This window comes from Mollisia scopiformis (assembly GCF_001500285.1).
Source record: "Mollisia scopiformis unplaced genomic scaffold LY89scaffold_1, whole genome shotgun sequence".
Taxonomy (NCBI): domain Eukaryota; kingdom Fungi; phylum Ascomycota; class Leotiomycetes; order Helotiales; family Mollisiaceae; genus Mollisia; species Mollisia scopiformis.
In genome coordinates, this window is record NW_017263581.1 from 622819 (window position 1) to 650064 (window position 27246).

At 48.3% G+C, this 27246-nt stretch overlaps 12 protein-coding genes across 12 annotated transcripts; 4 read left to right on the top strand and 8 right to left on the bottom strand.

The window, feature by feature from the left end:
* Positions 1 to 33: 33 nt before the first annotated feature.
* Positions 34 to 2084, top strand: LY89DRAFT_633630 (uncharacterized protein). The gene is made up of 3 exons (XM_018211350.1): positions 34 to 859; positions 1027 to 1526; positions 1576 to 2084. The coding sequence occupies exons 1-3, from the start codon at positions 203 to 205 to the stop codon at positions 1814 to 1816; spliced, it is 1398 nt and encodes a 465-aa protein (XP_018078261.1). The 5' UTR covers positions 34 to 202; the 3' UTR covers positions 1817 to 2084.
* A 90-nt stretch (positions 2085 to 2174) lies between these two features.
* Positions 2175 to 3830, bottom strand: LY89DRAFT_633631 (putative Pre-mRNA-processing factor 17; the record flags this gene model as incomplete). The annotated part of the gene is made up of 2 exons (XM_018211351.1): positions 2175 to 3606; positions 3658 to 3830. The coding sequence occupies 2 exons, from the start codon at positions 3828 to 3830 to the stop codon at positions 2286 to 2288; spliced, it is 1494 nt and encodes a 497-aa protein (XP_018078262.1). The 3' UTR covers positions 2175 to 2285.
* A 262-nt stretch (positions 3831 to 4092) lies between these two features.
* On the bottom strand, positions 4093 to 5640 carry LY89DRAFT_679187 (cornichon). Its single transcript, XM_018213822.1, has 5 exons — positions 5216 to 5640; positions 4910 to 5065; positions 4734 to 4800; positions 4588 to 4651; positions 4093 to 4487 (listed from the first exon to the last, which is right to left on the bottom strand). Exons 1-5 carry the CDS (start codon positions 5317 to 5319, stop codon positions 4459 to 4461), a joined length of 420 nt encoding a protein of 139 aa, XP_018078263.1. The 5' UTR covers positions 5320 to 5640; the 3' UTR covers positions 4093 to 4458.
* A 156-nt stretch (positions 5641 to 5796) lies between these two features.
* Positions 5797 to 7465, bottom strand: LY89DRAFT_604164 (putative methionine aminopeptidase). Its single transcript, XM_018210345.1, has 4 exons — positions 7219 to 7465; positions 6733 to 7128; positions 6142 to 6688; positions 5797 to 6091 (listed from the first exon to the last, which is right to left on the bottom strand). The coding sequence occupies exons 1-4, from the start codon at positions 7360 to 7362 to the stop codon at positions 5958 to 5960; spliced, it is 1221 nt and encodes a 406-aa protein (XP_018078264.1). The 5' UTR covers positions 7363 to 7465; the 3' UTR covers positions 5797 to 5957.
* A 213-nt stretch (positions 7466 to 7678) lies between these two features.
* On the top strand, positions 7679 to 9638 carry LY89DRAFT_633642 (FAD dependent oxidoreductase; the record flags this gene model as incomplete). The annotated part of the gene is made up of 4 exons (XM_018211352.1): positions 7679 to 7784; positions 8149 to 8366; positions 8421 to 8843; positions 8900 to 9638. The coding sequence occupies 4 exons, from the start codon at positions 7679 to 7681 to the stop codon at positions 9608 to 9610; spliced, it is 1458 nt and encodes a 485-aa protein (XP_018078265.1). The 3' UTR covers positions 9611 to 9638.
* A 1127-nt stretch (positions 9639 to 10765) lies between these two features.
* LY89DRAFT_679191 (uncharacterized protein) lies at positions 10766 to 12043 on the bottom strand. Its single transcript, XM_018213823.1, has 2 exons — positions 11832 to 12043; positions 10766 to 11782 (listed from the first exon to the last, which is right to left on the bottom strand). The coding sequence occupies exons 1-2, from the start codon at positions 11859 to 11861 to the stop codon at positions 10949 to 10951; spliced, it is 864 nt and encodes a 287-aa protein (XP_018078266.1). The 5' UTR covers positions 11862 to 12043; the 3' UTR covers positions 10766 to 10948.
* A 295-nt stretch (positions 12044 to 12338) lies between these two features.
* On the bottom strand, positions 12339 to 14342 carry LY89DRAFT_6070 (glycoside hydrolase family 18 protein). The gene is made up of 5 exons (XM_018210438.1): positions 13916 to 14342; positions 13803 to 13868; positions 13743 to 13756; positions 13577 to 13692; positions 12339 to 13525 (listed from the first exon to the last, which is right to left on the bottom strand). Exons 1-5 carry the CDS (start codon positions 14022 to 14024, stop codon positions 12595 to 12597), a joined length of 1236 nt encoding a protein of 411 aa, XP_018078267.1. The 5' UTR covers positions 14025 to 14342; the 3' UTR covers positions 12339 to 12594.
* Positions 14343 to 15719: 1377 nt separating this feature from the next.
* LY89DRAFT_692796 (myosin-cross-reactive antigen) lies at positions 15720 to 17444 on the bottom strand (the record flags this gene model as incomplete). Its single annotated transcript, XM_018216594.1, has 3 exons — positions 15720 to 16642; positions 16690 to 16871; positions 16921 to 17444. 3 exons carry the CDS (start codon positions 17442 to 17444, stop codon positions 15720 to 15722), a joined length of 1629 nt encoding a protein of 542 aa, XP_018078268.1.
* Positions 17445 to 17861: 417 nt separating this feature from the next.
* Positions 17862 to 20175, bottom strand: LY89DRAFT_6696 (MFS multidrug transporter-like protein). Its single transcript, XM_018213108.1, has 7 exons — positions 20068 to 20175; positions 19750 to 20015; positions 19439 to 19702; positions 19257 to 19388; positions 18762 to 19207; positions 18646 to 18716; positions 17862 to 18592 (listed from the first exon to the last, which is right to left on the bottom strand). Exons 2-7 carry the CDS (start codon positions 19963 to 19965, stop codon positions 18066 to 18068), a joined length of 1656 nt encoding a protein of 551 aa, XP_018078269.1. The 5' UTR covers positions 19966 to 20015; positions 20068 to 20175; the 3' UTR covers positions 17862 to 18065.
* A 152-nt stretch (positions 20176 to 20327) lies between these two features.
* On the top strand, positions 20328 to 22250 carry LY89DRAFT_679194 (FolC bifunctional protein). Its single transcript, XM_018213824.1, has 5 exons — positions 20328 to 20462; positions 20509 to 20640; positions 20687 to 21633; positions 21682 to 21833; positions 21882 to 22250. Exons 1-5 carry the CDS (start codon positions 20337 to 20339, stop codon positions 22166 to 22168), a joined length of 1644 nt encoding a protein of 547 aa, XP_018078270.1. The 5' UTR covers positions 20328 to 20336; the 3' UTR covers positions 22169 to 22250.
* Positions 22251 to 22565: 315 nt separating this feature from the next.
* LY89DRAFT_703206 (FolC bifunctional protein) lies at positions 22566 to 25755 on the bottom strand (the record flags this gene model as incomplete). Its single annotated transcript, XM_018217304.1, has 2 exons — positions 22566 to 24451; positions 25751 to 25755. The coding sequence occupies 2 exons, from the start codon at positions 25753 to 25755 to the stop codon at positions 22870 to 22872; spliced, it is 1587 nt and encodes a 528-aa protein (XP_018078271.1). The 3' UTR covers positions 22566 to 22869.
* Positions 25756 to 26034: 279 nt separating this feature from the next.
* LY89DRAFT_572376 (Rho GTPase activation protein) lies at positions 26035 to 26813 on the top strand (the record flags this gene model as incomplete). Its single annotated transcript, XM_018208637.1, has 2 exons — positions 26035 to 26173; positions 26227 to 26813. Coding segments are annotated over 2 exons (726 nt in total), but the record flags the coding sequence as incomplete, so codon positions are not given.
* Between the last annotated feature and the right edge of the window lie 433 nt (positions 26814 to 27246).

The window sequence follows — 27246 nt, forward strand, 5'->3', positions numbered from 1 at the left end:
AAGGGAGGCCGTTCAGGTGCTGGCTCTTTCCCCCTTTGTCTGCAAGTAAGAATTGCTTTCTTTGCTTCACCCCCTCCCGAAATCGGTACTTAAGAAGGGCAGAAAAAAGAAGAAAAAAAAGATTCATCAAGAACAAAATACCAAGATTTCCAAGATTTAGATTTCTGGGAATAAGTGTGAACAAGCAACCATATTCGCCCAAATGAAAAACGATCCCGAGAAACAAGACCTGGAAGATGCACACCGAGTCGAAACCTCATCGAGCCTCGAGACCCTGGTGATAGAAGCCATCCCCAGTCTCGGCAGCCACAACAACATCACCGCACCCAGCACCAAATCTCTCCACACGGTCATTCCCTCAGATGACGCCCCAGCTCCCCTTACGCTCTTCCAACGTCTTCAACGTTCCCAACGCAATTCCATCTTCCAACTAACTCTCGTGGCCCTTCTCTCCTTCCTCGGCCCGGGTATGTGGAACGCGCTAAACGGCATCGGCGGCGCCGGTCTGGTCTCTGCCGGGCCGGCAAACGAAGCCAACATCGCGCTCTACACCACGTTCGCTATCGGAGGCTTCTTTGGCGGGATTGTGGTTAACCGGCTTGGGTTCCGGCTTTCGTTTGTTTTGGGAGAATTGGGGTATGCGTTATACTCTGGGAGTACGTTGGCGTATAAACATATTGGGAGTAAGGTGTTTATTGTGGCGGCTGGGACGCAACTTGGGTTTTCGGCGGGCTGGTTTTGGACGGCGCAGACGGCGACGATAACGTCGTATCCGACGGATGGGGAGAGGGGGAAGGCGGTTGCGGTGTGGGGGTTGATTTATAATTCTGGAGCGTGTATTGGGAGTTTGGTGAGTTTGGTCCGGGAATGTTGTGTGATTTGAGGCTTATTTTTTACCACCAACAGGTTGCTTTTCTTCGGGAAAGAAATTCAAATGCAGGCGGAGTCGACGATGCAACTTTCAGCATCATCATTTCTCTGTCAATTTTGGGGGCCATCCTCGCCTTGCTGGTATGCAATCCCAAGGACGTAACAAGGTCAGACGGCACCTCAGTCGAGATTCCCAGATCTCCCACTTGGAAGGAAGCCACATTGGACCTATGGAAATGTCTCCATCGAGAACCGCACCTCGTATTCATATTCCCCATGTACTTCGCCAGCAACTTCTTCTACCCCTACCAATTCAACACCTTCAACCTCAAACACTTCACCATCAGAACTCGAGCATTCAACAACATAATCTACTGGCTTGCAGAAATTGCAGGGAATTTAATCACAGGTTCTTTGCTGGATGTCAAACATGCTTGTTTTAGCGTCAGGAATAGAGCTCAGATGTGTCTCGTGATATTATTGTTATCTACATGTGGTGTCTGCACTTGTGCTTTCCTGTGGCAACAAGGCGCCGCGCCCATCACCGCAGTTTCGGGTAAGATTGACTACACAGACCACGTGTACTACACCACTGGCGCAGCGCTGTATGCGGGATTTGGTTTGCTGGCAGCTTCATATACCGGGTCGTTAATCTGGTAAGTTTTCCGCATTTTTCTAAGAAGTAAGTATTGACGAAAGCGCTAGGTTACTGAAACCGATCTGTCCAAACGACGAGAACAGAATCCACCTCGGCGGGATCTTCAAAGGAATCCAATCCGCAGGAGGAGCCGTAGCCTTCCACATCAACACGATCGGAATCGCACCAACAACTGAATTGGCGATCAACTGGGGATTACTAGCTGGAGGCATCTTAATCGCTGCTCCGATGGTGTTCAAGAAAGCGCGAAGCAAAGAAGAATTTTCGAATGCAAGGAGTGTGTCATGAAAATTGGATTGAATGATGAAGAGTTGACTGAGGAATATGCGTGTTTTTTTGGTTGGTGGATGAGAACTTTCTCTGAACAGGGTCTTGGTGTTGGGATTTTGCTAGTGCTTGCAATCTATTAGACAGAGCTGTGCACAAACAAAATATAATAATATGCTTTGGACAATACGTGGGATTTGATGAGTCAAGATCAAAGTTGAACTAACTTCGAGACGTAAAACGATTCGAAAGCAGCAAAAGAGAAGATAAGAAAAACATTGTGCTCTAGACATCCCACTTGGGAAATGCAGACGCTGAAACTCCTTCACGGTTGAGCATTAATATCACCTCATCATCCGACTTAAGCGCGATATCGTACGTTCGATCGTTGGTGATGACACTGATATACATTCCATTTCTTTTGACCTCGCCTTCGTTCCGTCTCCGTACAGGAGAATCATTCCCAACCAAAACTCCGATAATGACCCTCTTAATCCCAGTACTTAATAGCACCATCCAGACCCGCAGTAACGACCTTGCTCGTCTCCTGCGGATGCCACTCCACACACGTAACCGCGCCTTCGCTCGCTTGCATCTTATGCCACATCTTACACGTCTTCCAGTCCCAGAAGCACACATATCCACCGCTATCTCCACTAGCCACAAATTGGCCGTCCGGACTACAGGCCACGTCGATCGCGTATCCGGCGTTGTTGTGGCCTTTGAAAACTTTCTTCCTATTCTGGCGGAACTTGTCGTTCGCGCCGTAGACGAAGATGTTGTTGTCTGAGGATTGGTAGGCGACGTATTTCCCTGATGGGTGAGCGGAGGCCCGCGTCATGGGGTACATGTGTGGTTCTGCGATGTATTTGATGGGGACTGGGATATTGTAGTCCCATGCTCGTAATGATTTGTCGTCAGAGGTTGTCATGAAGCGGCGATTCTCGTCGACGAATGTGATGGTGTTAATAGCCGCGAGATGGTGATCGTATTCTTGAACGATCTCTCGAGTTCGGATATCAAATTGGATGATCTTCTTGTCTGACATACCAGCAAGGAACTCGTTGGAATGCTCTGGATCTGGGTTGAACCTGACAACGTGAGGTGTTTTGCCGGTCGTAAAGCGATTTATACACTGTCCCGTTTCTGTGTCCCAGAGCTTCATCATACGGTCGTATGACGCCGACAAGAATTGTGTGCCAGAGGTATTGAATGTGACATCTGACAACGCCTTATTATGCCCAGAATATGTTCGTAATAGCTCCTTCTGATGATAAACATCCCAGATCTTGACCGTCGTATCCGCACTGCCAGAAAGCATAAGATGCCCCGATCCAGGAAAGAACCGCAAACCAATAATCGGTTTCGTATGGCTCTTCCAAACATGCACCATCTTCTTTGGCACATAGTTCTTCGCCGTCCCTGGCTCTCTCCTCAGATCAATATCCAGATCTTGAGGTATATGCATGTACGTCCGCCCCTGATAATCGTACTGTTCGCTCCCCTCAAAAACACTCGTCTCAGCACCCAACTCCTCAGCTTCTTTCCGTTTCGCCAGAGCTTGTGGCATAGCCGGTACAACCGCGCCACTCTCAATAACCTCTTCCTCTTCCTCAACTTCTTCATACTCCTCATCGCTCGCTAACTCCTCCCCATCATCCTCGCGATCCTCATACTCCACGGCTTTATACTTCGCCCAAGGCCCCACATAAGCATTATCCCCCTCCGCAACGGTAGCATCCCCCTTCTTCTGTCTCTTCGCCCGTATCCGCGCCGCCTCCTGCTTCTCCGCCACGCCGCCCCGATGCTCTCTGCCCTCTACAGCTCTAAGTTGCGTCCGGAAAGTATGTTCGCTCAAATACGTCTCTTCCGCATATCCTGTGAGGACGTTCTTGCGTTTTAATGAGTTGACTTCGTCTTTGAATGGATTCGCTGGTCCTTGCGCGGGTCGCGAGAAGTCTTCTGCTGTGTAGGGGACAACGGCGTGGTCTGGGCCTGCTGCTTGACGGACGATGAGGGCGTTTTGCGGCGCCATGTTGGGCGGGTAAGCGCCGAAGTCTGCCATTGTGGGCGATCAATAATAGGCGACCGAGACGGGATTCTTCCTTGCACGGCCGGAAGTTTGTTGTTGTTGAGAGCTTGAACTTTTCTAGAATCACGGATTCAGCCTCGATATGATATCAAAAGTTCATAGACGCTAGCGGCCGCGTACAGGCACGTGATCCAGCTGTATCTGTGAGAACCCGACCTTTTCATCCCATGTTCTGGGGACTTTTTGGAGTTGGAATGTAGAGAAGAGCACCATTATAAAGCTGAATCATTATTGGAAGCATGCTATCGCCAGCATGCTCAGGTATCTATCCACGCATGACCCTCATAACGAAGCCCCGTATGGAAATGCCATGCCGCTCAGCACACCAAATGAAGCACAGGACTCCCAGCCGCCGAAACCTCATGTCTAGTCGTTCCCGAAAAATTTCCACAAATACTGATTATCCTAGCTGTCCAAAGTCTGTACATCTTTCTCGGTTCTTGATTCGCCTACCACCACAACTCCTCGTCCCCAGCATGCCACCATCTTTTCCAACTCTCACTATCTTACGCCTTGGTATCCTCCCGTCTCATGCTTCCATCCTATACTTGTCGTTGATGTTGGAAGCAAGTCAATGCGACTCGTCGCGGATGAGGGCCACTGTGAAAGGTTAGAGACTATATATATCATACTGCTGATTCATAGTCTCGAAAAGACCAGCTCAACACAGCAGCATGGAAAACGGGTGTGGGAAACGCACCAATCATAGAGTAGAGGTAGAAGAAGAACATAATCAAGTGGAAGCCAAGCTTGATGAATGATTCCTGTATTCCAAAACACATTAGCCCCACTTTTGACTTAAGTAGCTCAAGTAGCTATTTCAGAGCGGTTTGCACTGTCTCCTACCTTCTTGTGAACATTGAGTTTCCTGAAGATCTCTGTGGCGTCAAGTAAATGTGCGTTGTCCACAATTCTGTACCAAACGTCAGTTTTGCTCTATCAGGCAGCAGGAATGACGTGGTGATCCGCATATTCCCAAAAGCTTCGGGAATACACTTCGAGCTTGGTATGGATGAACGTACTTCTTGACATTGAACGCGAGGAGTGGGAGATTGAGTACTAGTGCAAGCCAGTACCCGTTGATAAGGAATAGGAAGGTCAAGAAGCCATGGACGGCGGCTTCTGGGATGATGTATGTATTGAGACGGTTGCAGAGGTCGATAGGGTTGATGTAGTCACTGTAAAACAAGAAGTATTAGCTTTTATGCTTCTCTCTCAACCAAATTCACATCCACGTAAAATCCACCTTATCATTGACCTCGGTCTAGACTTGGCGACATCTCTGCACTATCTCGCGCAGCAGGATTTTCTGGGTCAAGGAAACGTACCATTCCAAATCACTATACATGATCGTGAAGAAAACTTGTAGGAACAGGTTGACGGCGTTGATCAATACCGCCAACAGGTACAGCCATGCTTCCCCAGACATCATGACAGGCGTGTGTAAGTGCGCGTGTTAGCGCTTCCGACGATAATATTCTTCTGGATCTCTCCTTCACTGCTCTTTCGCAGTGCAGCTTCTTCTTCTCGAGTCGTGGCCTTCCAAGTAGCTCGGAAGGGATTTTTCGCTCGTGGAGTTAAGAAGCGGAGAAGGATGCGCGACGACGTTGGGTGCAGGTACTTGGGAGCTGCAGAGACCGAGTGGGGTGAAGCAGAGGGGGAGGTGGCACGAAGATGTTCGTAGCTATGGTGAAGCTGTTGGTCTTCGAGGTCGGACGAAGTCAGAGGCGGAATGATGAAATGCACCCGTGTGAGGCTCCCAGGCTCGCGTGGAGTGGAGCTGTTTTTGTTGGAAGCAAGCTTGTGGGAATCGTCGCTCGCTATTGGCTGTCTGCTTTTTGGCAGTAGTGTGGTTTTTGTCACATGTCAGGGGTAGGAATATCGCATTTCATCCGAACTTAGGAGCAGTGCCTTCGACACATCGTTGATTTATTTATTTGTTTGTTATAAGACACTGTGTCTGCTCAAGTCCATGCTCTCCACTCCCATTCGCCCAGTCGCTACGCTCCGTGCACTTGATATAACGCCTTCAACTTTTCTTGGTGACGACACAATGTCATTTCGTTACCATCAATGGCCGTTGACCTCAGGTTTCTCCTCTCCGTTCGTCTCAACAACTGGCATTGATTCTGGTCCACCTGGAGACTCCGGGAGTCTTGCCGTCAATATCTCAACCCCATCAGCAGTCACAAGCAAAGTATGCTCTGCTTAATATTAGTACAGCAATTCAGGGACAATTTTCTAGGCAATATACCAAACTGAGCTGTCCTCTTCCCATCTTGCGTCACACTGGTCCAGTTATCTGGCCACGTCCTGTCTCTATGTGTCCCCAGTGCGATCATAGGCTCAATCGTAAAGCACATGCCCTCCTTCGCAGCACCAACAGCCTTATTCTTGGCATAATGCGGGATGTTTGGCGCGCAATGGAATAAGCTGTTGATGCCGTGGCCGCAATATGCCTTGATAACACTGCAGCCTTTCGACTTGGCATGCTTCTCGATAACATTGCCATATTCTCGGAAGAGAGCGCCAGGCTTCACAAGCTTGATAGCCTCGTCCAGACATTCTCTCGCAGCTTCGACTACCCGAACGGACTCAGGATCAGCCTTCGCCTTGTCGCCGACGTAATATGTTTCGTTCAAGTCCCCATGATATCCGCCATGGTATAGTGTAACATCGATATTCACAATATCGCCGTCCAGTAAGACTCGCTGATCAGGAATGCCGTGGCAGATGACTTCGTTGGGTGATGTGCATACGGATTTTGGGAAATGGTTGTAGTTCAGTGGCGAAGGATATGACTGCGGACGTTAGCAGAAGCCGACATAGGAGAGATCAGGCCTACATTGCGCTCTAAGCAGGCCTTGTGGACAATCTCGTCGATGTAATCGGTAGTAACGCCTGGTTTCAAGGCTGCTGCGGCAATATCCAACACTTCTCGTCCAAGTCTGCACACCTTCCTCATTCCCGCTTGACCCTTCTTGTCTAATATATCAATTTGGGTTCTTCCCTTAAATGTAAGCTCGCTATGTGGTGTCCCATCTTTGGCGTAATCTGGGTGCTTTATCGACGTTGGAACTTCTCGTCTTGCGGAAAGAGGATAAACTGGTCGCAGAGGTCCAGTGAAGGAGAAGGCCGGAAAGGGATTGTGTGTACCGGTGACTGGGTCGGGTTCAGAGACTACTTTTGGAGGTATGAGATTTCTGAGAAAGTTACCCTTGTGAACGGATTTGTGTGTAGACTATGGAATGTTAGTTCAAATGTTGGATATCTTGACGCAAAACCTGCCACGAAGGGAGCTGGCAGGCGAATAATGAAAGTCGAGACCTACCCAATTCCTCTTAAAACAGTCTTGCGAGCAGAAGTAACTGTCCTTCATACCTAACTTAAGGCAGGTGGGACATTGAAGAGTGCCTGCATCGTTCTCGCAGTCTGCGCCCATACATTTCCGCTTTGCTGGAGATTCGGAGCCCATGTTTGCGACAAAGATAACTCAAATATGTGGGAAATGGTTTCTTCAGTCTGCGCGACAGTAAAGACCGTGATATCGAGCCTCGTGGATTACGGCGGGGCAAATATTTCAAGAATGAATTTTGTCAGCCGTGTCGAGAAAGTTGTCGGTAGAAAGGCGCGCGTGTGGGGTTAAGGACCTGGAGGGGTGAATTTAGCTTCCGAGTCGGACTAGTGACTTCCTTGCAAGTATTCTCGATTTGTAACAGTCATCGACCCTTTTGTTCCGAAAGTTTCATAAAGAATGATCAATCTTTTCACTTTACCTTGAAGAAAAGAGAATGGGCCAAAAGACTATTGTTGTGGGCGCTGGCCCTGTTGGGGCTCTTGCTGCTCTTTACGCAGCTCAGAGAGGTCATGAAGTAGAAGTTTACGAGCTGCGAAGTGGTACGTTTTTTCATTGCTTTTGCCGTTTGCTCTTGAAATTAGTAGCGTTCATTTGAGGCTTTCAGAATTGCTGCTTTTATTACGAATGATCTCTTCACATCACAAAACTCCCATTTCTTGTTAATAGCGCCTCGTTGACTTTCGTTCAATATCTGCCAATTGTGGTTCTTCAAGTCCAGTGCCGCTTGCCCGAGCTAGTTGAGAGGCAATGAAGAGACAATTACATTTCACTTGCTCACAGTAAAGGCCAATACCACTATGATATAGTCATCCTTGACAATTCAACTCCATTCAAGTCGTTCACAACTTAGCCAATTATATGTCAACAGCAATTCATCTTATCGGGGCTGATCATGTACCCCAGACCTTCGTGATCCAAGCACCACTCCACTCAACTTTACAAAGTCCATCAACCTTGCACTATCAGAACGAGGTATCAATGCCATCAAATGTTCGGGGCGTGCCGACTTATTAGAAAGCATTATCGGCGAGACAATCCCTATGCGGGGTCGCATGATCCACGGTCGGGACAAATCGGGAGAGTTGTATGAGCAAGGTCAGGATTATGACATTCATGGACGAGTACGTCTTAATTTCTTTACCTAATTAATATCTTTTACTTATACATGTCTACAGACACTTTATGCTGCAGACCGAGGAGGCCTGAACAAAATATTACTGGACGAGCTAGAATCGCTACCCAATGTCAAATTCTTCTTCAACCACAAGCTTACCGGAGCGGACTTCCGCAAACATACAGCATGGTTTGAAGTCACCAATAAGACCACGGCATCACAAGGACGCCATAAAGAGATTGAAGTCAACTTTGACTTCCTCATTGGTGCCGATGGAGCACATTCTTCTACGAGGTATCACTTGATGAAATACACTCGGATGGACTACCAACAAGAATATATCGATACCCTATGGTGCGAGTTTCAAATCACGGCAAAGCCAGTCAAATCAGGCCAGGACGAAAATTCGAGATTTTCAATTTCTCAACATCACCTGCACATCTGGCCTGGCAAAGAATTTATGTTCATTGCCATTCCCAGCTTGGTAACACTACTCTCCCACTTCCACTCCTATTATCGTCCCACTAATGAATTATCTAGGACGGATCTTTCACTTGTACCCTCTTTATGCCCTCCTCACACTTCAGCGCCCTCGAATCCAACCCCTCCACCCTCCCCACCTTCTTCAACACTCACTTCCCTGGCGTAACCTCCCTAATCCCACCCAAAGACCTAATAACCTCCTTCACAACAAACCCGCACCTCCCCCTACTCAGTATAAAATGCACTCCCTACCACTTCCTCTCCTCAGCCGTCATCCTCGGCGACGCCGCCCACGCCATGGTCCCCTTCTACGGCCAAGGCATGAACGCCGGCCTCGAAGACGTACGATTCCTATTCTCCATCCTCGATAAACACTCCTCCCCCAACAGCGATCAAGAAACCGACACTAAAGTCCGAGCCACTGCCCTCGCCGAGTACTCCGAATTCCGGACACGAGACGCACACGCTATCAACGACCTCGCGCTGCAGAATTACGTCGAGATGCGGGCTAGTGTCGTGAGTCCGGTGTATAAGGGCAGGAAATGGTTAGAGGAGAAATTGAGCGTGTGGGTGCCGAGTCTAGGCTGGGCGACGAGGTACAGTCGGGTGAGTTTTGGGAATGAGAGGTATAGTGAGGTGGTGGAGAGGAGTGACAGGCAGGGAAGGTTGTTGGTTGGGTGGGTGTTGGGGGTGCTTGGGTTGCCGGTTGTGGTTGGTGCGGTAGGGGTATGGTGGAGGTTGAGGAGGGGTGGGAGGGGGTGGAGGTGAGGTTATGGATGATTTGGGTGGATCTGAGGAAGGCATTGTTCTCCACTTCTCTTGTGCTTTGGTAGATTCAAGGTGCGGATTCGTACATGGCGAAAGGTCGTTGCAAGCATGACACTAGAAATATACATACCCCTCTCAAAACAAACATTCTCAACCCATTGTCACTCAACACAAAATCAGCCATCAACTTACACACTCCACCTTTCTGCTCCCTTCTCCAATCTACACCCCTAATCAAACCCCATCTATCGCTTCACAACTAAGTCCAGCACAATCTCACAAACCACCGACCCCGTACCCGTCTCCTTACACACTCCCCTTCAATCCCAATCCCAAACCACTCCCTCAATGCACCGACCCTCAACTCACCGAGCTTCGTCCTATCTTCACATCCAAGAATCACCATCTATCTACTAGCCCCTCCATCGCCATCGCATTCTACTGCGCGGCTCTCAGTCTTATACTAGATATAGAAGTTTGCGGACGAAGATGTAAAGTCCCTATTCTAGGAACTTAGTAATTGTCGATATTGTTCACAGGACTTGGCGCTCTTAGCTTTGAAATTATGATCTAAATTTGGATCTTGGCGTGAAGGGTAATCAAGATGAAGAGTCGAGGGCTGGATGGGGACTAGTAGATGGTAAATGATGTGGTTAGGTTTGGGATGGCTTTTTGGGAGGCTTTTTATTTCCAGGGTGAGTGATGAGAAGCTTGTACAGCCTGGGAGTTTGGAGTTAGATTCTGGAAGGGAAGGAAGAGAGTGGAAATTTGTGGAGGTGGCGTTTGAAGATGGTGAATTCGGACTGAGTTATTGGGGAGTGTGAAGCGATGAATAGGATTAGGTCATGGTGGAATAGGATCACCCGAGATTTATTTCCATTCGAGGTTGGAACGGGGTAGTCTGCTTTGGCTGCACATGATTTTCGAGCTTCGAAAGCAGAAGACCAGGAGAATGTGTTGTTGCGTGGTGTTGAGAGTTGACATGACCGAAGAGTAAAGAGAAGCTTCAGGAAATCCAGGTCGACACCATGCGTGTGACCTGTCTGTTACACTTGGAAGAGCACGACAGCAAGGAACTTTGGGGAAAGTGGACTTGGGGCTCAATACGTGTAGGATTCGGTCCCACTGTATTGGCACAAGGAATCGATATCAGATGTGTATTTTCAAGCAAGTAAAGAGCTACCTCTCCCACACCAATGCTCGCTAAGGAAATGCATAGCCCCCTGCTGAAAATATTGTACAAACAACAAATAGCAACTTGGATCGTGATGCTCCGCCAAGCGAGAACTTGAGATGAACCCTACTCCATGCACCATTCCTTCATTGCGAAGATTCCACTTATTTGCCACTATCGTCATTCCCGGCTATAATTTTGAAACGTCTCAGATCGACATTGAGTGACTCGTACCACTGTTTTGTCTTGTCATTGAAGTCTGGATGTTCGAGAAAATACACGTCGATCTCTTCTTCCGCGCCGACTAACTCTAACATATCTATGCTTTCCTCGCTGATACTATCGAAGACAATGGTACCCTTAAGTTTATGCCTGCAGAGGTAAGTATTGAAGAGAATGAGCTCTTGAAGGCCACCCATCTTGGGCAAAGTTTCGCAGAATGCCGGATGCTCTACATATGAGCCTCTAGCAGTTGTGTACGCGATATCCCCCATGGTGAAGACATTGATGGCGAGATATCTTCCTTTGCTCTCCAGGGTATTGACTAGATCCACTAATCGACCCTTGGAAGGATCCTGACGGTCATCAGAGAACTGAAAGAGTTCATAAGGTTCCATTAGACAAATTCTGTCGACAGCCCAATTGACATAGACCTTGGCTTGTGTCGTGACTGTGCAATCTCGATCATGATAAGTGGTTCCGAAATCGAAGGTGTAATATTTCAAAGCCTCCTCGCGGGATTCGTGACATGCTTGTAGAACTGAAGGTGGTGGTTGAGTGGTGAATAGTAGATGTGGAACGCTACGTTCTTCATCCTCAGAGCTATCGCTGGTCCACAATTCTCTGTTCCAGATATCGAGGTTGCGTTGCTGATGGGAGGCCAACTCCCAGATTGAGATTCTCAATTCGATGGGAAGATCTTTGAATCGAGGGAACTCCGTGAGCGGCAAGCGTTGAAATTGAGCTGCGACGCGTCCGGATGGGCTTACGAAGGGTACCTATCCAAGAATCAGTATTCGTATGTTAAGATGGGGCGCTGGGTCTTACCAAGAACCCGTCAATACGTCTTTGACGCATCTTGTATTCCTTTCCCGGAGTGGCTTGAATGTTGCTGAAGTTGCGAAGAAGAAAAGATCGGAAAGAATAATTCGTACCCTCGCACTTCCCAAAGAGGCAATCACGTGCACCGCTTTTCATCTTCCAAGGCCCTTCCTTCCGATTCTGAGAGACGCTAGCCCTAAAAGATCACTTAACCTCCTCGAGATATCTTTTATGTCCCAAATATTCTTTATCAGACTATGGGCAGATTAGTATATGATTCGCCAGAGCAGCTATCTCTCTCGAAAGAAAGACCCGAAAGCTCGGTTCAAAGAAAAAGAAGGTGGTGAGGTACCTACCAACTTACTGCATTAGAAAGTACAATAGAGCACTTGAAAAAGAGGAACGGCTATTAGACTTACTAGAATCTAAATGACTCTCTTCGTCCTCATAAATCCAAGTATAGCTACGACGCTCCACTCTCCTCTTCATATCAAATCATAAAGCATCACCTCACTGACGCGACTCGAACATTCAAAGCACTTACTTCAACGAAACCCTAAAACATAATCCTCACCACACAGCATGACCACATTGCAAGCGAACGAATGAAGCTTGTTGACTGATGCACAACCTACCTAAATACCAATGCAAAACCATATACACAAGAAACAACCCCTCATCCCCCCACCTCAAAGCTATATACAATCGAAAGGTAAACCAACAAAACCAACATACAAACGAGTGACTTCCCCCTTTTTCCCCAAATGCTCTACTCACACTGCGAATACCAAACACTAAGATACGTGCACACATACGGCGCCACACAAACCGTTCCCCCCGTCCACCCCTCCCCACCACACTGATTCCACTGGTTCACCGTCCCCGTCGTCGTACTCACCGCACTACTCGTCGTCGTCGTGGTACTACTCTTCGTCGTCACCGTACTCAACGTCGTCGCCGTCGTCGTCGTCTTCACCACCGTCCCCGTCGTCGTCGTAGCAGCAGCTTGCCCCAAATCACTCGCCACGCTCGCCAAGAACCCCGAATTCGCATACACCTGACTCATATCCCAAATCATGACCCCACCAAAACTCGAAAACGTCTTCGAGTAAGCGATAATGGACGCGAGCGTGCTGCCGGACTCGTAGCCCGAGCCCGCGGCGCCCGTGTTGCCCGGGATGCCGAGGAAGACCTTGACGTTGGGGTTCAGGGACACGGTCTTCGCCCAATTATCCCAGGTCGCGAAGTTGAAGTTGTTCTGCGTGGTGGTGCCGGACACGTAGGAGTTCAGGCCGCAGTAGTTGTTGTAGAATTGCACCCAGATGGCGTCGAAGGAGACGGTGCCGGCGAGCATGGGGTTGTCGGCCGAGTCCGGGTACGGGCATTGCGGGGCGGCGGTGAGGAGGTATTGTTTGCCGGTCGAGGCGGTGGAGGTGGTCATCAGGGAGCGCAGTTGGTTGGCGAAGGCCGGCATGTTGGAGACGGTGCTTTCGAAGTCGAAGTCGAAGCCGTCGATGACAGAGTCGCCGAAGGGGCGGGGGACGTTGGCACCGGTGTTTGGGCCGAAGATGGACCAGATGTTGGTAGCAGCAGAGACGGCAGCGGCGGAGGTGGAGAAACCTCCTTCGGTGTAGGTTGAGCCTCCGACGGAGAGAAGGATGGTTTTGCCGTAAGTGCTCTGGCAAGTGGCGATGTCCTCTCTGTTCACATGATCAGAACTTGCTTGCACGGTTATGGTGCAGAGAACTTACTCAAGTTGAGGGCAAGAGAATAAGTTAGATCCTGAAATGGCAGTACAGTTGTTGCCAGCATTTGCAAAGTTCAAAGAAGGATCTGCTATTGTGATAAGGAAGGCTAGTGGGATGATCTAGACGCGAGAGTGAGATAAGAATAGTCTCAACAGAGGACAGCACTGACATTGAAATCGGAGTCTACTTCATGTTAGCAAAGCTTTCAGGAGCGATAGTGGCTACTTACTGGCACAATAATATGAAAGTCTTTGCTGTGCAAGAGATCCAGTCCCTTGACCGTAAGAATTCTGTCCTTGACGGAGATTAGAGAATATTCTTGCTCCAAATATGAAGACTCACCCCAGTACACAGCGACATTTGTCGAAGAAGATGAACTGAAGCCTGCATAAGCAGTAGGTAAGGATAGAAGTAAGCCTCCGAAGAAGCCAAGTATAGAAGTAGAATGCATGATGTGAAGGAATGAATCACGCTGACGAATGTACAGAAGGATAGTATAAACTCGATCTACTGGACCGAAGAGGGAATGTCGTCGCTGCTGAATGAAACTCAGAATGCCATGAGGAGGGAGAATAGCTGATCTTATATGATCCCGGAGGCAAAGTCTAGCTCGTCCATTGAGAAATGTAGCCAATCTGTTCTGGATGTAGAAAGACTAGACGAATCCAGATGCAACATGAACCAGAAATTTAACAAACCAGCCAGTGGTAGCATCAAAGTCATGTTCTTGTAACAATAGTCTCCATTCTCGAGGTGGGCTGGTCTTGGTCCTGCCGACAACCCTCCTCCACCACCCCTTACAAGGCGGATAGACCACAAGGAATGTTGGATGCAAGACATACCGTACCATGTGAGGATTTGGGATGAACTGGGAGTAGTTTGAAGAGCTATCTCCGTTCTCACAGGGGAAGTCACGATACTCCTGCTAGGTGGTTTTCCAATGACAGCAGCTTCAATGTCCGTCCCTGGAGAACCGTCACCCAGTAGGATCATTCGGCATCCCTTCTCATTTCTCTCCTCGACGCTGGCGGCAATCATCACGATCTCCACTAGGTACCTCGCCCAGCTCTGAAGCTTATCAGGGTCCCATGTTCGAGGATCCTGAGCAAGATAAGGACTTCCTGGTGATTTGTGATGCTTTGCAAGAAACCGTACAGAAAAAGGCACACACAGGATCTGGAAAATCAATCGACCGTCCTGCAAGCACTAACACAGGACATGCGAAATTGAGCGCGTCGCGTGGTAACGTCGCGTGTCCAATGAAGGGATATTCGCAAGGGGGGAAGGGGGTGCCGATCGGAATGAGGGTCCGTGCCGAGCAAGAGCCCAGTCCATCATCACATGCATGCATGACATTCCAGAACCCCCAACAACCTCGACCTCACCCAGAAAGAGAGCACAGTAAAATGACAGAGCGGCTCAATCCCGGAGAGTAGACAGACGTCGTCGGGTTTAGGGCTCTTCTCTGTCAGAATTGTCAGAACTTTGTTGTAACGTTACTCGATATTTGATGGGCAGATCTATCTGGGGAAACGATGTGCCGGACGGAGAAAGGGGTCATTTTTTGGCACTACGGTACCTGACAGATCCGCGGCCGTAGGAGTGAAGCTTGCCTAATCTGATCATGAGGTATGACCGAAGGATCACTCGTGCAGATGATTTCTATTCGGCATTGTGAGGTTGAAGATAAGAGAGAGCTCTGCAGGTGAAGGATGTGATGATGTTTGAAGAGGAAGGACGGGAGTGCCCGTGGGATGCACAAACCAAGAACAGTTAGTGTGCTTCGCTAATCTGTTCAGGGGCTAGTGTCGCTGCCCCTTATTTCACTTCGCTACTCGTAGAACCTCATTCGCTAATCTGAATAGAACAAATCAAACTCCGAATATGGGTCTGGATTTATAGATCCGGACTTCTGGCTGCTCATGGTTAGTCTAGTTAAGCCTCTGAGAAAAACTTCCATCAAGTCGGAAACCCATCTTCTTGAACATATCATATAGCGATGGCAATAGGTCAACGTCAGATCCAGCAAATCGTTCTGTGGAAATTCAAGACTGAGTTTCTTGATTACATCCTTGAGAATATCATTAATTACAAGCAATGCAAAGAAAATCTCCTCTCGCCACCAACTCCCGTGCCCGAAGCTCAATCAAGTCAACAACATCCTCAACGCATCCACCAAAACCTTCACATTATGCTCCCCCTTATAGATATCCCTAATCCTCATCTCCTTTCCCAACCCCATCAACTCCTTAACCGCCATCTGCGCTCCCCTAACACTATACTCAACCGTAAAAACCGTATCCCGCGGAATCTCCACAAACTGTCCCAAAAGCCCCAAATTCGTGCTCCCCCTCGGAATCACCTCCGGTCGATCGCCCTCCTTCCTCGTCAAGAACTGACTCGTGACATACGGCAACATACACGGAATCGTAATCGCGTTGTCCAGCGTCGGATGCTCGGGGAAATTCAAATGGTGCAACAGTTCCGTCAGAATTTCCTCCCCCGAACAATCCGCCATGGGCTTCTTGACGAAATTCCCAGCCTTGAAGGGAAAGAGGCCGTAGCCCCAGAAGACTTGCGTGCCGTCCGGTTGGTTCAGAAAATGAGGCTGGTGCGGGACGACGATGGACATTAGCCATTCGCTGTCTTTGAATGTAGTCAGGGCTCCCGTGCCGGCTTTGTTGCCGGACCATTCCTCGATCTGGTGGAAGAAGGCGGGGTTCTTGAGTGTTACGGTGAAGGATAGCCATGCGGATTCGGGGATCCGGGAATAGAAGTTTGAGGGGTTGCCGAAGTGGGAGGAGTGAGGGTTGATGATGGGGTCGGCGAGCGAGGACCAGAGGCCCCAGGAGCCGTCGCGGGAGTAGAGAGCCAGGTCTGGGTTTGGGGCGGGAGGAGAGGTGTTCGTTCCGAGGGAGGAGCAGGAGGTCATTGAGCCGAGTGTGATGATTACGATGTCTTGGGGATGGACGTGGATGATTCCTGTTGCGCCGCCTTTTGAGACCACGTGGATTTCTGAGACGGTGATTGCTGAAGACGGTGCAAATGAGACCGAGTTGACTTTTGTTTCTGGAGCGTGTTAGATACTGTGTGTGAAAATGAGAGTGAGTGCTTACCATAACGGAAATCTACTCCTTGAGCTTTCAGGTAAGTCTCAATGGGCAGAATGATGGAGTCGTATTGATTGTACGGCGTACGGTCGACTCCTGCCAATGAATTGATGCGCGGAAATTCATGAATGAATCTATGAAGGTACCTCTTGAACTCCACCGCGCTATGCCACGGCTCAAAAGCAAACCTAGTCTTCGTCAATTGCCAATCTTGAAAACACACATAAATGTACTCACATAGTATCCCACATATACCAAAACTTGGTCCGAAAAAACTCCGCTCCAAAACACTCATCAATCCTCTTCGTCCCCAACACCTCCTCACTACTCCCCGCAACCAGCAACAAATCTTCCCTCTCCCTCGCATTCAACCCCATATGCTTCACATTTAAAATCTCCGGCCCCTTCTCCGTCGTAGCAACCAACCGCGCATGCGCATCCGTCTTATTCTCTGGCACGGCATTAAACTCGTCGATTTCCTGCTTAACGCTCTTCTTCGAATCTGTCAACGATGGCACTTTCGACAGAAGATCGTAGGTGCAGAGATAGCTGAAATTCAGCATCCGGCCGCCGCGGAGGACGTATCCTTTCTCTGCGTCCCCGGCGCCGTCCATGGATCCTCCGGGCAAAGGTCCGGATTCGAGGATATGGATTTGTGGGGCAGGGACGTGGGCATCTTGAATTAGATGGACGGCGGCTGCTAAGGAAGCAATTCCTCCTCCGACTAGGTAGGCGTTTGTTTCTTCCGGGTTCCTCGCCATGTGGTCGGCGGCGTAGTGTGCGTGTGGCATATTGTGACGATGATATGTAAATTCGTTGGTTCTGGTATCGATATTTTTGGTGTAGAGAAGTACGGGGAGAGGATCCATGGTCTTATATGAGACTGGTTTTGTGGGATATGGTGATCTTTTGGACGAGTGAAGCATCATGAGATTCGGTATTCGGTAAGCGGGCTGCGTTTGCTTAACAGTCATACGACTGTGTTTGCTTAAGAGCGATCGTATGACTTTTTGTCAGGAACACCTTATGCGGGTAGTGGTTGAAATTGAGTTGCGTACAAATATGTAATACTCACAAGCAAAAGTCCTCAAAGCTCGGGTACTTCCAGGTTGTTGAAGGCCGTGATGGCACGCCGCTCACGTGCTTGAGGGGTCTCCGCGAAATCAGGAAAGCAACAGGAAAACCACAAAATGAACAGCAACCGTACTAACGGCTACGAAAAGGAATAGGATGAAATAGAACAGATCTTTAAGAATGTGCACTGCAAGAAATACTTCCCACTTGCAAACCTCCGGAGATTAAAACAGAATTTCTCGGTCACGTGAGCAGTTTCTCGATCCTTGAGCGGTTCCGGAAATCAACAATTCGGATTTCGAAGGCAGTTATGTCTCTTCGTCCTTCTCTTTCGCAGCTGACTGCACATTCCCAAGTTTCTTCAGTAATCCAATCTTCCCAATATTCCGCAATCCAAACACAGTGATCAGGAGGGAGATCGCCATGCACGCAACACAAAACCATTCAACACCCCTTAGTCCCTCCAGATATGCATAACTAGCATCATTGCTACTATTAGCGACTCTAGTCTGAATACTAGATTGAATTGTTGCCGTAATCGGCAAGAACATAGCTCGACCCAGACCAGCGATTGTTTGGAACATGGCACCTGCGACGCCTTGGTCTTTTCTGGGAAGTGATTGAGTGGTGAAGAGTCCGATGCAGGGGTATGTTGTGTCAGCCCCGAAGGCAGCGAGACACATTGCTGGGAAGCCATATGCCCAGTATGTAGTTGATGGCGGAATGGGGACAGCGAAAATAATGTTTGCGATGAGGGCTGAGCCTAATCCGAAGATTAGGATGTAGTTGCCTCGAATTCGAGCCATGAAATATCCCGAGCAGAAGATTGAGAAGACTGTGATGTTTAGTGGGGTCCATTGCATAGGATGAGTATGGAGATTAACTTACTGCCACAAATGCCGAGTGGAATGTATCGAAGAGTTGTCTGTATTGGTGATAATAATTGAAGGTCTTGGTAACTAACGATGGTTAGATCGGGTTCAGGTCGAAGTACTTCAACTTACTAGTAGGTTGAATACACCAAGAAATTGGTGAAGCCAGCTGAGAAGAAAAACACAATCACCATAGCTGCCGAGAAGCGCCCCGTCTTGAACGTAGAAACACGCATCAGCGGCTCTGATGATATCTTCTCCAGATAATGTTGCCAAAATATGAACAGGCCTAGGAATAAAACAGAGACGAGGAGAATTGCTATGACGAAGGGTGTCCTCCATCCTTGAGGTTGAGCCACTCCTTCTGAAAGAGCGATCAGTAGCAAAAGAGTACCAGATGTGAACAAAAATGCGCCAGTCCAATCAATACCTGATGCACGAGGATGTTCACCAGCATCACCAGTACTGGGCGGTTCCTTTGGAACAACGAAGATTGCGATAGCTCCAATGACGAAAGCTACACCAGCTATGACGAAGAACACAACTTTCCAATTTGCGTATTCAGAAATGATGCCGCCCTGGAGGACACGGTCAGAGTTGAAAACAGGAGAAAATGAATCAACGTACCAGCAGATTACCCAACACTTGTCCCATTGGAGCGCCACCCGAGTAGAAAGCGAAACTATAGTTCTTGACTCGACCAGGCGGTATTGTATATCCAATAATTCCGATGGCTGTTGGAATAGTAATTGCCGCACCCTGGTTGAATGAGCACACGAAGAAAGTATTCAGTCTTCGTGCATACGTACCAAGCCCTGCAAAGCTCTCATCGTGTACATACAGATTTCATTTGGAGAGAAAGCGGCCCCCAGGGTAGTAGCGGTGAGCCAGAAGCACCCCAGGATGAACAGCAACCTCTTCCCATAAACATCTGAAAGCTTGCCACAAAGCAGAAGAAAGGCGGCTGAAGTGAGGCCATAGGCTGAGACGATCCATTCTTGTCGAGTTTCTGGGATATGGAGATCTCGAGTAATGCTTGGCAAGATGATGACGACTGATTGCACTCCAGTTGTCTAGGACGCTTAGTATCAGAAATCGAATTCAAGAGGGATTGACTTACATTGAGGAAAGAAGCTCCTGTCAAAATCAGAACTAAAGGTGCTACTTGGCGTATTGTCGGTTCCTGCAAAACACTGCCCCTTGACGCTCCAGCGGAAAGAGGTGGCAATTCTTCAGTTGCCGACTTTACTGGCGCAAACAACGTTGTGGGGGCATTTGCATTAGTATCAGCGACGACAATCGATGTCTCTCTTTCTTGAGGCTTCTCAGAGCCCATCTTTGATGAGAATTTCAAGATCAAAGGAGCTGGTAGAGCAGCATCCTGTGCTGATACGAAAAGTTAGATGCAGCGTCTCTTTGATCCACATCCCCCACTTACGGCAACTGTCCAGGTTCTTCTAGGCCTTCGATAGGCTACCGGCGGACTTATTGTACCCGTCCTACTCGGGCGGGCCAGTATTCCCCATACCGATTGTGAATTGCATCATGCGCATTTTCGGTACCGATGAGAAGACGATGAAGTGGTTGAATTGAACTTGTCGCTGCCGAGAGAATGTTTTTCCGATGGGTCTGAATAGTGCTGACTAAGCGATTTCATTTTGATATCTCACCTTAATTCTCGTTCGACATACGAGAGCAAGCGGCATTATGCGGCTCTCAACGAGGAATGCCCTCCTTGGTGTAATAAGAAATTCTCGTTATGTCTCATACCGACATGGCCATGCTTACATAGCTTGGAGGTGCTACTCTGATGCCAAAAACAGAACTTACGATGTGGGTACCTCAACTTACCCTCAAGCAGTCCATTGATCGTCCCTAGGATGCTATCAATCTCCTCAACACACTTCAAACCCCATACGCAGAGCTTAAACGACAATGGGATGCTGGTATAAGGCGTGGACAAGAAGACCTTGATCACACAAAACAATGCCTTGGACGACTCGGTTACACGGTACTTTTCCCGTTTGTCCTGGTTGGCCCAAATTAAAGGTGTATAGGAGAATGATCTTACGAAGCTCAACATAGTTCATGTTGCTGGAACGAAGGGTAAAGGCACAGTGTGTGGTTACGTCGAATCGATTTTGGGCGAATACCGAAAATTGGCACTGGACTCTGAGACACGTGATCTGCATCAAATCTCCTTGCACAAGAACATCGGCCTCTACACTTCTCCTCATCTCATCTCCGTCCGAGAACGCATACGAATCAACTCGGCTCCCATATCAGAAGAACTGTTCACCAAATATTTCTTCGAGGTGTGGGACAAGATATGTGAGCCAGATGCCGATGGAAAACAACCCGTGTCTCCGAAACCAGTCTATTTCCGATTCCTCACCCTCATGAGCTTCCACGTATTTCTTTCTGAATCCATCGATGTTGCTGTCTACGAGGTAGGAATGGGAGGTCAATACGATGCTACCAATATTATCAAACGACCTTCTGTGACCGGCATCTCATCGCTGGGCATCGATCACACATTTCACCTAGGCAACACAATCGAAAGTATTGCATGGCACAAATCTGGAATCTTCAAAGGATCAACTCCTGCGTATACCGTTCAGCAACCTTGGCCAGCCATGGCTGTCCTTTCCGAGAGAGCATATCAGCGAAGAGCGAGGGGCTTTCACTGTGTTGACGAGAATCCATCTTTAAAAGATGTCAAGATCAAACCGGACGCTACTTTCCAGAGACAGAATGCTAGTCTAGCTATCGCTTTGGCAAGAAAGGTGCTTTTGAAAGTCAATCGTGATAATGTGGATCTAGAAGAAGAGTTGAAAGCACCTGGGCTTCCGGAAAGATTTGTCCGAGGCCTGGAGAGCATCGCGTCGAGAGGTAGATGTGAAGTTAGGGTTGATGGCAATACTGTCTGGTATCTGGATGGAGCACATACAGCAGACAGTATCATCGTTGCTTCAAAATGGTTCTGCGACGAAGTAAAAGACAAGTAAATTCCCGTTCCTTCTCCTAATTCCATCAACTAACAAAAGTCCAGACCCGAACCTCGCGTCCTCATATTCAACCAACAAGGCCACCGAGAAACGATAGAGCTTCTCGAACGTCTTTTCGCAGCCACTGAACGCCAACTCAAATTCGACCACGTGATCTTCTGTCCTTCAACACCACCTGCTTCCAGCACCAAGAAAGGTAAGCTCCCTACCTCCTCACATATATCATCATACTAACTCAGCTTAGATCACGTTAACCTCCAAACCGACCTCGAAGCCGTAGCCAGCCTGACAGTGCAGCAGAAATTCGCCGACAAATGGCAAGAATTAAGCGCCGAACGATGGCCAGGTTCAAAGACAGAAATCAAAGTCCTGCCTAGCTTAGAGGAAGCATTTGATTATGTCAGGAGTATAGGCAGTACAGGCACAGAAAGTGAAAGAGTGGAGGGAGAAAAAGTCCGAGTTTTCATTACGGGGAGTATCCATTTGGTTGGGAGAGCACTGAATGTCCTGGAAGGCGTGGATGCTTTGTAGACTGCACTGGGAACTAAATGTAGGCCTAATTACGTTGATTTCGATATGGGTTAGAATTTCGGTATTTGGGGTTGAGTGAGCGGTCCCTGAAAGCTCACATCAACTCAATGTTCCTGTAGAATTTGAAAATCGATACCCTTAAGCGTCAGTCTGGGTGTAATCTTCACAACTACGCCTTGTGCAACAAACTCAAAATTATCTCGAAGAGGTCTTGTTGCACGACCTCTGATCTTCATGTAAACTTCTGCATCTCGACCATGGAGATCCAAAATCTCCTAACTCAGCCGCACTGACCTTCACCGAGCTTCAAATCCTGCCAACTCCAAAGAAATACCCACAGCATCAACATCTATTCCCTCGCCCCCAACACCGACTCGGGAGCAAGGTTACATTTCCCCGAGATTTATCCACAATTCGCCGAAAGGATCTCGGACATGATATGTGGTGCTACCACGAGATAAGTGACAAACGGAATGAGCATTTGCGCGATAGCGATGTGCAACAAAATGATTTCGGCTTGGGTGATTGGCTGAACGGGGTCTGTGATAAATGGTCGAGGAAAGTGGGAGTATTCTTGATGAACGATGTCAAGGATAAGTTGAATAGCATTACATATCGAGTTTTGGGTATCATAAACAAAAAATAACCATAAAATACGGCTCCGGTATCACCAGAGCTGCCCGTGGTTCCAGCAATGGGCTCTAGACCATGGCCTGGTTGCTGACAGTAACATCCACCCCTTTCTTCTCCAGGACTTTCAAGACGCTTCCCACCAGATGTAGACTTCCCGTGACGAATACCAGGACCCTTTCATTGCCTTCTGAGATCTTGTGTGCCAGGTCAACTGCCTCCTCGACACTTTCATACACCATAAACAATTGATTCGCATCCAATCTCGTATAAAGCTTCGCCAACTCTGTTTGGAGCGCAGTGTCGATAGTACCTGCGATAGCAGGCTTGAAAGGTTCATTCGTAACAAATGCAGCATATAGGAATAGCTTTCTGTTATTCAGTGGAATAGGCTGCTGGCTCGTCGTGGTCGAATACCAAGGCGAGTTCTTATTGTGATAAAGAGAGGCCATCAGTCCTTTCATCAGAGCGCCGGCGTCTCGGTCTTGCTGGTTGAAGATAAGCATTGTCGAATTGGGTGGCTTGGACGAGCAGAATGCTTCGGATGCTCTGCGAGCGAACCAAGCAGCGGCGGCTTCGAGGCTTTCTTTGGTGTGAGCGCCATCTATGAACCATTCTGTGTTGCCATCTTTGACGAATTGACATCTGCCTGGCCAGATTGCTGTTGTCAGACCTTTGATGAACTTCTCTGGGAGGGAGAGAGTTTCTGGAGACTCGATCAAAGGTTGAGGGCTGGGAACCCCATTCGATATTCCCATAGTCCTCAAATGTGAGGACGCGACAACGATAGCCAGGCTCGCATTGTCCCTTTGAAAGTCTCCATCCAAACCCAACTTGATATTCCTTTCGTCAAGGAGAGGTAATCTGTTCACCACAGTCAGCTCCACGCCCTTTTCCGCAGCTCTCCTATCCAAGACGGCCTGTGCCTCAAGTGCCTGGTTTGCCGTATATGCTAACACGCCGGTTTTCATGATTCCTGCCTTGTGCCAGGCTATATCCTCAATGGTGTCTCCCAGCATTCCTGCATGATCAATTGCAAGAGGTGTGATAGCCGTAGCCGTCACAGCTTCGGCGGGCAGCATGTTTGTGCTGTCATATTCGCCACCAATCCCGCACTCGACAATTGCAGATTGAACACCTTCTCGTATGAATGTATGAAAAGCCAAGAGAGTGAGATAACGGAAGTACGAGGGTTTCGTATCTAGAGATTGAGGATCGGTATTCGAGTCCAATGTAGCAGTGGCAGAGAACTTGTCCCATAGTTCGAAGAAATACTTCGCAAACAGAGGTTCTGATATTGGCGACCCATCGATTCGTATCCTCTCTCGGACATGAACTAGGTGGGGTGATGTGTATAGCCCAATCTTACCCAGACCAACGCCCTTCTCTACCGACTGGTATTGCAGAAGTATGCTTTCCACCATGACGCATACACTGCCTTTCCCTTTCGTTCCTGCAACGTGTATGTACTTCAGGCCATGCTTCGCAAGATCCCGAACATCATACCCCGCTCGGCGCGTCCAGTCCAGCATTTCAGGTATTGCTTGGAGATTCATGTCTCCCGAAGTCTTGGAGAAGGCAGATCGGACTTGGCGGTTCGATTGCAGCTTCTCGAGAAGCTTGAGGGCATCTGCATACGTTCTGACAGCAGAGCTGGCTGTGAGAGAGGTTGAGAATCTGCGTTGGAAGGAAAAGATGGAGGGGCGACTGGCTATAACAGCACGGCGGAGGGCCCAGGGAAGGCAGGAGATGGTTGCCATTGATACATAATGGCAATTGAAGGTCGCCGTCCAGGATGGCAGCAAGTGTTGAAGATTTACACAGCTGATGGTCAAAGTTGTGCAGATGGAGTTTCCACCAGCACTTTTTGACTTCGGCCGGCCGGTCACGTGCACAGCATACGAAGTTTCTTCCATGCTGGCGATTTCGTTCCTTACTTTCTTGTATTGCATAAAGCTCCTTTTCTCCTTAATGAACATCATCTTTTGCAGATCTTTTGTGATTCCGTAAAGAAAAATTGCTCTTCTTCTGCCCTTACGATGTTCTTGCCAGTCAAGCAGCTGCAAAGTCTCAGCCGCCTAGCCTCGTGGTTGACGTGGTGCATTGATTTGCACACTTATTATCAATCGTTGAAACTGTTGTAAAGCGCAACCTCGCTCAAGATCCCAAGCATGGATCCTCTCAGCGTTGCTATGTCTATAGTTGGGCTCTTGAAAGCAGGCGAACAAATATCTTCTACCCTACAGCCTATCATCAGCAAGGCTGTAAATGCTCCGAAGGAGATCAAAGACTTGAAATCTAGCGTCGACGTTATCTCAACTGTTCTGTGTCAGCTACAGCTCATGCTATTAGGACACACTCGAGTCAACCGGCATCGATCCTCGTTGATCTTAGTGGACCAGATCGTGATTACTCTTTCGGCGTGTGTGACGACGTTTTCAGAACTTGATGTATTCGTGGATACCTTGGGGACTGACGATAAAATGGGCTTGCTGGATCGGATGAGATGGGCAATGAAGTCATCAACAATTCAAGAACATTTGCACAAATTGGAGGTACATAAGAGCACGTTGACGCTGATGCTGACTATCCTTACCTGGTAAGCATCGCGCTCTCTTGGATTATGGTGTCCTTAACATCAATCATCAGTGACTCTACTCGAACTGCTGAAGATTCTGTCGATGTACTAGCAACGACTATTGAGCATCTTTTGGAAAGCAATTTGGTTATTGCTCAACGTCTTGCTTCAATTGAAGTGGGACTTGGAGTCACAGCAGACGTGCCTCCCCTCATGGAATCTGGAACACGGAACGAGACATCGACTCCATTTCAACGCAACGTACAAGGCTTCGCTTTTGAAGAGGAGCTAAATCACTCCTGGGTTTATACACGGTCAACAGCTCGAGCCGACAATGGTGCATTTTCTGTTATAACTTCTGCTGGCAGGACTGCGTCATGGTCCATGCTTTCTGGATTAAGTCGCAGATAATATATCAGTGATTGCAGTACAGGCTCTTCCTATATACGAGCAAGATTTAAGCAACAGTGAATTTTACAAGTTTGGAGATTTCACGGCAACCCAACCACTTGTTCGCGCCTCAACTGAGAAGCCCAATCAGTCTTTCATCAATACCAAAGCCGTGTCGCCAGGTAGCAAGAACCTTAAATCATGGTTAACTCGACACCTTAAGCCGCGATTGGGTGGTAACGACAACAGTTCAGACGACGTCCCGAGAATATTCGGCGTTGCTTTACGGGAAAGCATCTGTTATGCCAATGTCATGATTACTGCTGTGAATAATGAGGGAGAGAAATTCGTGATCGGATATGTTCCTATAGTGGTTGCAAAGATTTGTGTATTGCTGAAAGAGAAAGGTATCACGCACGACGTTCCAGTCCTCGATAAAAGCACTGACAAGTTGTCTCAGGGACAGAGAGTGAGGATATCTTTGCTCGAAGTGGCTCAGCCAACCGCGTACATCAACTCGAGATCATTTTCGATACTCCAGACCGCTACGGCAAAGGATTGGATTGGAGCGGCTATTCTGTGCATGATGCTGCGACGTGCCTTCTACGATACTTGAAACGCCTCCCGGAACCCGTCATATCATTTGAATTTTATAATAGGTTCACCTCTATTGACTTCGATGCTGGCATCGAGGAAGAGGCCATTAACGCCTTCAAGGACTGCAGTACAGATCTTCAACCCATGCCTCGTATGCTTCTTATGTACATAATTGATCTCGTTCAAGTTTTTGCCTCCAAATCAAAAACGAACAAGATGACTACGGCTCGCCTTGTTGCAGCATTTCAACCAAGTCTGCTTGCGAAAGATCCTAGCGTTGGGATGTCAGCATACGATCATCAAAGGGCCGCGGACACCATAACATTCTTGGTCGAGAATGACTTCTCCTCAATTCTGTTAATCGCAAAAACCGAGACGAAGACTGACGGCGGAGAAGATGATATCGCCTTGGCCACCGAAGGCGAAGGAGAAGAACAAGAAGAAGCGTAAAAGTGGCACGCGCGGCAAGCTCAGTAGCTCCGTTTGATAACTACGGTGATACGGAAGATAAGTACAAGAACGTGGCAAAGCAACGCAGAATCAAGTACGTGACGCTTCTGTCGGCCTGCGTTAAGCTTAGGCACACTTTATCTTCCCTGTCGTCACGATCCACAGGATTATATTTTTGGACGTCGGCCAGGGTTTTGATTTTCATGATAACTTCTTTCTATCCTTGAGTAATCTAAAGATGTTCGATATTGAGTTGTCCCTTGAGCCCAACGCAAGGCAACTTGCATCCTCCGATACTATCTCCCTCAATCTCAGCAAACTACCTCACTAGTTCACATCTGATGCTCATTTCTTGAAGAGATCCACGGGATCTGGTAGCTTGAGATGTCCCTTGCATTGGTCACACCGCTTATGCTTGCAGTCCTTGCAGTTC

Excerpts from the sequence above, each read along its gene's own strand:
- LY89DRAFT_604164 (XM_018210345.1), bottom strand. The coding sequence starts at position 7,362 with ATGGGCTCCGAATCTCCAGCAAAGCGGAAATGTATGGGCGCAGACTGC. Across the intron at positions 7,129-7,218 it reads ACTGTTTTAAGAGGAATTGG|TCTACACACAAATCCGTTCA; the intron begins GTAGGTCTCGAC and ends AACATTCCATAG. Across the intron at positions 6,092-6,141 it reads GAAGAGGACAGCTCAGTTTG|AGCATACTTTGCTTGTGACT; the intron begins GTATATTGCCTA and ends AATATTAAGCAG.
- LY89DRAFT_679194 (XM_018213824.1), top strand. The coding sequence starts at position 20,337 with ATGCGGCTCTCAACGAGGAATGCCCTCCTTGGTGTAATAAGAAATTCT. Across the intron at positions 20,463-20,508 it reads CCAAAAACAGAACTTACGAT|GATGCTATCAATCTCCTCAA; the intron begins GTGGGTACCTCA and ends GATCGTCCCTAG. Across the intron at positions 21,634-21,681 it reads TGCGACGAAGTAAAAGACAA|ACCCGAACCTCGCGTCCTCA; the intron begins GTAAATTCCCGT and ends ACAAAAGTCCAG.
- LY89DRAFT_679191 (XM_018213823.1), bottom strand. The coding sequence starts at position 11,861 with ATGCGTCAAAGACGTATTGACGGGTTCTTG. Across the intron at positions 11,783-11,831 it reads GACGTATTGACGGGTTCTTG|GTACCCTTCGTAAGCCCATC; the intron begins GTAAGACCCAGC and ends ATTCTTGGATAG.
- LY89DRAFT_6696 (XM_018213108.1), bottom strand. The coding sequence starts at position 19,965 with ATGGGCTCTGAGAAGCCTCAAGAAAGAGAGACATCGATTGTCGTCGCT. Across the intron at positions 19,208-19,256 it reads AAGTGTTGGGTAATCTGCTG|GGCGGCATCATTTCTGAATA; the intron begins GTACGTTGATTC and ends CGTGTCCTCCAG. Across the intron at positions 18,717-18,761 it reads TTGGTGTATTCAACCTACTA|TTACCAAGACCTTCAATTAT; the intron begins GTAAGTTGAAGT and ends AACCATCGTTAG.
- LY89DRAFT_679187 (XM_018213822.1), bottom strand. The coding sequence starts at position 5,319 with ATGATGTCTGGGGAAGCATGGCTGTACCTGTTGGCGGTATTGATCAAC. Across the intron at positions 5,066-5,215 it reads ATGTATAGTGATTTGGAATG|TGACTACATCAACCCTATCG; the intron begins GTACGTTTCCTT and ends CTTGTTTTACAG. Across the intron at positions 4,801-4,909 it reads CTCGCGTTCAATGTCAAGAA|AATTGTGGACAACGCACATT; the intron begins GTACGTTCATCC and ends CGTTTGGTACAG.
- LY89DRAFT_6070 (XM_018210438.1), bottom strand. The coding sequence starts at position 14,024 with ATGCATTCTACTTCTATACTTGGCTTCTTCGGAGGCTTACTTCTATCC. Across the intron at positions 13,869-13,915 it reads AAATGTCGCTGTGTACTGGG|GACAGAATTCTTACGGTCAA; the intron begins GTGAGTCTTCAT and ends ATCTCCGTCAAG. Across the intron at positions 13,526-13,576 it reads TTCTCTTGCCCTCAACTTGA|AGAGGACATCGCCACTTGCC; the intron begins GTAAGTTCTCTG and ends TCATGTGAACAG.
- LY89DRAFT_633630 (XM_018211350.1), top strand. The coding sequence starts at position 203 with ATGAAAAACGATCCCGAGAAACAAGACCTGGAAGATGCACACCGAGTC. Across the intron at positions 860-1,026 it reads TTGGGAGTTTGGTGAGTTTG|GACGTAACAAGGTCAGACGG; the intron begins GTCCGGGAATGT and ends TGCAATCCCAAG. Across the intron at positions 1,527-1,575 it reads TATACCGGGTCGTTAATCTG|GTTACTGAAACCGATCTGTC; the intron begins GTAAGTTTTCCG and ends CGAAAGCGCTAG.